This window comes from Paracoccidioides brasiliensis (assembly GCF_000150735.1).
Source record: "Paracoccidioides brasiliensis Pb18 unplaced genomic scaffold supercont2.3, whole genome shotgun sequence".
In the NCBI taxonomy this organism is placed as follows: domain Eukaryota; kingdom Fungi; phylum Ascomycota; class Eurotiomycetes; order Onygenales; family Ajellomycetaceae; genus Paracoccidioides; species Paracoccidioides brasiliensis.
This window is the reverse complement of record NW_011371360.1, coordinates 2,095,987-2,102,055: the sequence shown is the minus strand read 5'-3', so window position 1 is coordinate 2,102,055 and position 6,069 is coordinate 2,095,987. Positions and strand designations below refer to the sequence as shown.

The window sequence follows — 6,069 nt, the reverse complement described above, 5'->3', positions numbered from 1 at the left end:
AACCCCAACCACCATTCTCGCAGATGCTGTAGCAACCATTGTTTCTCCATACTAACCCGCAAAATTAAAATTTTACAGTTTCAACCGCTTGGATCTACCACCGTACAAGACCTACGAGCAACTGCAGAGTAAACTCACCATAGCCGTCGAAGAGACCTTAGGTTTCGGCCAGGAGTAAGCTGAAAAAACAAAATATCCAAAGGTACAAATTTTATTTAAGGAAGACGATTGCTTTTTTTTCATATTTATGTTCTTCTCGTCAGATTTTCATCATATTCAACCTCCTTACGTGTGTGGCGCTGTGTCTCTGTGTATGTAAGCCTGCAAGCTGCAAGGCCACAGGCATTCGTTCCCCGCCAAATATTCGTGTATATTCTTTTTTTCCCATCTTCTCCTGTATAACGTAGAGCAAGCAGGCCAGGTAAAGCGGTTATGAGGGCGGGGGAATGGGTACCAACCATTGTCACTGATACTATCATGACCATAACTTTTTTATCTTTCTCATCTTTATTTATTTTTATATTTTTTCCCTTTTCCTTTTCTTTTTTCTTTTCTCCCCTCCCTTCTCTAGTCAAGTACTAGGCACTTTTGCTCCCTTCTGAACCGCTCGTTCATCGTGTTTTCGTTCTCTCTTTCGGTTCACTCATTTCAATTCACCTTTTCCCTATAATGAACGACGATCAAATGATCTATTCTCTCCTTTCCGCGCATATACAAACTATGTCCCATTCCTCTCCCTGCCTCGTCAGGAACACCCTTCTTTTTTTCTCTCTTCTCCCTGCCTCAGTGTTGGTTGGCTGTTTGAGTTATAACCTCAAGCCAGGATCGTGTCCTCCGCCAACGGGTTTTATGGTTATCAATGTGTGTATGAATGAAAAAAGTTCGCAAGGGAACGGGCGGCGGTGAACGGTCATTTGTTTGCCTTGATCTCCACGAAGCAAAGATAGACAGGTGGATTTTGGGATTGCCTATCATTATTCCTCTTCACCTGTTCCTTTTGCCTTCCGCTGTCTGTGTTTCCGTTTAGTTTTCGGCGTCCATTTTATGGTTTAATGTTTCTGGTTTTTCCTTCTTCGTTCCCTCACCCTTTGTGTATTCCTGCCATCGACTTTCTCTCCTCGTAACTGTTCGTGCTTGTTTTATTTTATTTTATAATTTTCACTTTAAACCAGCTGTGAGACAGTGAAGATATATAATGTAGTTTGCTGTCGTTGATATAATGAAATTTTGTCAAGATTTGATTTACTCTTATATCACATCGCTAGATCTCTCTCTCTCCCTTATTTTTCCCTTGTATAGTGCGCTCTTAGAGGTGAGACGCGTAACCTTTCATTATTCACCCTAATAGTAGAGCAACCTAGGGGAGAGAACAGGCGAAAGAGGAACCATCTTTGTAAAATAATACTCGATAGATACGCATCGAACATGGTGCTCAACAATACCGTGCTTGGTAGAGAACTAGGATAGCCAACTGCGCGTTGTACAGAGCATGGAGGCCTTTATCACACACCTTTGCATATCCTTCAAGTCTCGAATTAACCCCACGATGGAGTCCGTTCTGTATGCATTTTATTGCAAGGTTGCGGTCCACCCCCGAGGTTCAATCGCCGCCTCACCAATTCCCAAAGCGGCAATTTTGACCTCTCCTCGGCTCGGGCTGCGTCTGAATGGCTGGCTATTGGTTGGTTAAACGGGTGTAAGCAACTATCACAATTTCTCAGGCCCACCACAAACATCTGTTTCAAATAGCCAAACTAAGTAAACTGGAAAACAGCTCAATTGGTTTATCTCATGGATGCGATTGTCTAGCCTCCACGACCCACACCAATTGCAGTCCAGATCGCATATCTGTGCTGTTTTGTCCAGCCCGCGCCAAGCAGGTTGTAAAACATTCTGTCCATCACGATAGCATTCATTGCGCATCGGGTGAAGCGCTAGGCGGCCCTTGAGCAGCTTCAAAACGCCCCTAGTTTCATCCTGTTCTTCGGCAACTGTGGTCAATGGAGATTTTCAGGATTTTTTGGCCACAATGCATTACCATTACCGGCTTTTCACGACTCCGAATCCTGAGCCAACCGACTTCTCAGTGATACCATACTCCATATATGCCTGCCCAGGTTGGCATGACCACAGGGCAGTGCAATGCAGTATGGTATGCGGGTTCAGATCCAGATCCAGATCCCGGCCTCAGCTTCAGATATCATGTGGCACACCACCCGCAATCATCCAGCCGTATGGATATTCCATACTTACGGCAGCTAGCAGATTGCCATCGCCCTGCGTGCAACCTGAATGGTTGATCCTGTGCTCTCTCTCTCTCTCTCTCTCAGTTGGCTTGCCCCTTAACTAGTTCAAGCTCCTCTTTTGCCTCTCCTCGTTTTTATAGGCCCGTTACCAAACTTTCTTCCCCCTTTTGGGGACCGGCCCCTCCCCTTTTTTCCCGGAGTCAATGAGAATAATAATAAAACACTGTAAACATTCCTTGACTTCCCACGCTCTTCTTTTCTTTGACCATTTACACACTACCACTCCGTCCATCCATCTATCCATCCATTCGTTTGTACCCTACCCGCAGCTGTTCTTCTTCAGTCCGTTCGTTTGCTTGACATTCGTTTCTCTGTGTGCACGGCTACGAAGCCGTTTGAAACTCCTTTCAACTAGCAATTGTACAAGATCATTCGTTTCTTCATTTACTTCTTGTTTATCCACCCAAAATGCGCTCCTTCGTCTCAGTATCCGCTCTTTGCACCATCCTATTCGGCCTCGTTGCCGCTCAGACCTCGAAAAGCCCAAACACCTGTGAAGCTCAGAAGTATGTTCTCTGTCTGTTGGTTGGCGATTGATTATCAGCTATGGATAATACGTACCCTGCATCCTTCAAAGGACACAACGGCTCTCTCGTATAAACCATCCATGTTCAGGAAATCCTTTGCTTACAAGAGCAAAAAACTAAACATAGTATCCTCGAAGCTTGTCTGCAATCGACCCAAGCCCTTCTCAAAACCTGCGTACCCAATGACTGGCAATGTCTCTGCACGCAGTACACCAATGTCTTAACGTACGTGCCCCCCGCATATCTTCCAAATTTTAATTAGACAAATAAATAAAAATAAAAATAAAAAAAAAAAATCCCAAACATATACGGTATATACGTATACTCTAAGATTAACACATTCAACCAATGCATACAGCTGCTACAACAACTGCCCCAACGACTCGGGCAGACACGGCACTGAGTCCTCCAAAATTGCCAACTGCAACGCTGCCTCGCAATTCGCGACGACACCCACTGCCACCCCCACCCAATCTCCTACCTCCTCAGACTCCGGCGCTGAGCCTACAGGCTCATCCAGCGCGTCGAGGACTGCATCTGGCACCACAGCGCAGACTTCTTCAGCGACACAGACACCGAACGCGGCAGCGGCCGTTGGCGGTGTGAGTATGGGAATGGGAGGCATTGCTGGGCTTCTGGTTGCTGGCATTGGGTATATGGTGTAGTCGCGGAGTTTAGGAAGTTTGTTGTATGATGTGGGTGTTTTGGAGCGGGGGGCTTTTTGGTCTTGTGGGTAGTTTGGGATGGTAGTGGGGAAGTTGGGCTTTTTTTTTTTTTTTTTTTTTTTTTTTTTTTTTCTTTTCCTTTTTCACATTTATTTGACTTTGTTTTCCTGGACTGAGTTGGGGTTGAAGTTGAGATTCTAATCGTAGGGAGAATATTGGCGTGTTCTCAGCGGCAGCGAGGAGGGTTGGCTGTGTGCTGCTAGTTGTAGGGGTGGGGGTGGATGCGCGAGCAACATGTAACAATAGGCAGCTCCTAGGTTCTGTGGTTAGTCAATCTGCTTGATGGCTTGCTGACATCCTGTGGTATCATAATTTGGACGTCAGTCGAGTCAGCTCACTCCGCATTTGTTTCCTTATTCCAGGAGGTTTATGCAGCGAGGGCATGAATGTATTAAAGTAATTCTTTCACGTGTGAGACATTCCAGTTAATATAGTTACCTGAATTCACATAGTTATAAACTACACAAGAGCTCCTCCCCATCATTTAGCCTATTCAATCGTCTATTCCCTCTTTCTCTTCCTCCTTCCCACCACACCAGCACTATCAACTGCTGCACCTGCTGCAACAGCATCATCGCCTCCACTATCTCCTGAAGCCTTCATCACCGACGACCCCTTAATGTCGTCCTCATACCCCGATATGTCAAGATGGCCAATCACAAAAGCCGCTTTCTCAATATCCAACACGGAGAAGATTCTTCCATCACCCTCCGCGCTCTCAACTCCTTCGTTTTGCTCAGGAAGTTGATTGATCCTCTTCCTGAGCCCCCGCACAGCTTCCCACAACTGTTGGTATTCTTTTATATTATACTTAATCTTATGCGCTGCTATCACCGACGATTTCGCACCGCCGCCGCCGCTAGCGGAGCCGTGCTTGTACTTATCTAGACACAGCCAGTTGAACAGCTCATCACTGAAGAATGGAGGTGCATTTATATTATTTACGTCGCTGGACGGGTCATCTGATGAAATTCCGTATGGAGCAATGGAAAGGAAGAGAGATGCAGCGGCAGGACCCACACCTCGAAGCGGACCTGTTAGTGTCTCGAGCGGAGCAGCGGGGAACGCTTCGTCTCCGGTATTTGATAGAGTGTCCTGGAGCTGTGAGAAGGCAGCGTTTGTGGTGGACTGCACGAGGGAGTTTTCGTTGGAGCGAATCAAGCCCATTAGGGCTGGTCTATGGGAGCCGTGCTTGCTAACAAATATGACATAAGATTCTCATTTTTCTTGAAGGTTTTATGAAGCATTAAAACAGCACTTACAGCTTCCAGTCCATAAGATTGACAATTTCATCCTTTTCCAAATAAAGACCCGAATGGGACGAATTGTCGTCGTTCTTGGACGCCTTTACTTTCTTCTTGGGTCTTTTTACGTCCTCCCCCGCTTTGCTTTCGTCCTTGAGCCCAGTGCCAGCTACAGCCCTGTCTCTCAGTGCTGCTGGCATCGAGTCGTAGCGTAGTCGATCCAGCTTCAAAAAGGCTTCCACTTCCTTTCCAATAGCTTCTTCACTCTTTCCCTTTGGCAGAGACCTTTTTGACTTTGATTTAGCAACCAACTTGGCCTTGTAGAATTCTCTGATGGTGTGTGGATAAAGGGATAGGAGGTAGGAGACGGAAGTTCGGGATATATTGGACGGTGCGAAGGAGTTCTGTGAACCCATTTCAGCTCCTCTGCTTCTGTTCCCCCGACTAGGTTTGAGAAATTGCAAAATTGTCTTCCTGGAATAAAATAATTGATTTTCCAGATCAGTCTCGAATAGAAAATCTTCACGGTTGGAGATTCGGCTATATTTAACCATTTTGTCAGTCAGAGAGGATATTAGGATGTCAAACAAGATTCAGAGCAGAGCACCACATGGTCAGTTAAAGAACAGTAAAGGTACGTCCTCTTGAGAAACGGAGTTTGAATAGCACGGTGTGAACTTGCTACAAAACAAGAGAATGAAAGGGGCATTTTTTGCCAAAGCCGTTTGAACTGCTAACTGCTTTCACTCCCGATATCCTTCATAGAATGAGATGGGACTTCGGCTAACAAGTAACTGCATAGCCAACTGTCCAAAGAAAGCCCAAGGAGAAAACATCATACGCCCCGAAAAATAAATCAATAAAAATAATTGTTGCTTTGCCCGGATTGTAAAAAAGAAAAATGGATAGCAGTCGACGTCTATCGACCACTCATTTAGAGATTTTCTTGTTTTGAACGTTCGTTCACAGGCTCTCCCAAGGGTCGCCTCTTCAGGGCGTCCAATTGCATCTCAAATCCTTGAATCCGTACCACATCTTTCAACGTAGGATTTAGACACAAGATTAAATGAACATCGATATCACTCAGTAGCAGAGCAGAAATGCAGAGTGTAAGGAAAAGCCAAAAGGAAAAGGAAAAGAAAATCGCAGATAGCTGTGCTCTTCTTCGGACGCTTAGGGTCAGCCTACCTTCCAACCAGCAGCGGAGATTCGTGTCTTCTGCCACTTGTCTTTCGAGTTTACGTTGTCCAGCGGTCATAGCCTCACT

At 45.6% G+C, this 6,069-nt stretch overlaps 3 protein-coding genes across 3 annotated transcripts in view; 2 read left to right on the top strand and 1 right to left on the bottom strand.

Annotated features, from left to right (window-relative positions):
- The window catches only part of PADG_11533 (E3 ubiquitin-protein ligase RSP5), a gene marked incomplete at both ends in the record, with an annotated part of 3,433 nt that extends 3,255 nt beyond the window's left edge, over positions 1 to 178 (top strand). Inside the window, one exon of the mRNA XM_010760690.1 lies at positions 79 to 178. Within this exon, the coding sequence (XP_010758992.1) occupies positions 79 to 178 (100 nt within the window). The remainder of the gene's footprint in view (positions 1 to 78) is intronic.
- A 2,536-nt stretch (positions 179 to 2,714) lies between these two features.
- On the top strand, positions 2,715 to 3,498 carry PADG_03015 (uncharacterized protein; the record flags this gene model as incomplete). Its single annotated transcript, XM_010759934.1, has 3 exons — positions 2,715 to 2,812; positions 2,960 to 3,058; positions 3,192 to 3,498. 3 exons carry the CDS (start codon positions 2,715 to 2,717, stop codon positions 3,496 to 3,498), a joined length of 504 nt encoding a protein of 167 aa, XP_010758236.1.
- Positions 3,499 to 4,059: 561 nt separating this feature from the next.
- PADG_03014 (uncharacterized protein) lies at positions 4,060 to 5,356 on the bottom strand (the record flags this gene model as incomplete). The annotated part of the gene is made up of 2 exons (XM_010760379.1): positions 4,060 to 4,753; positions 4,821 to 5,356. The coding sequence occupies 2 exons, from the start codon at positions 5,354 to 5,356 to the stop codon at positions 4,060 to 4,062; spliced, it is 1,230 nt and encodes a 409-aa protein (XP_010758681.1).
- Positions 5,357 to 6,069: the final 713 nt, after the last annotated feature.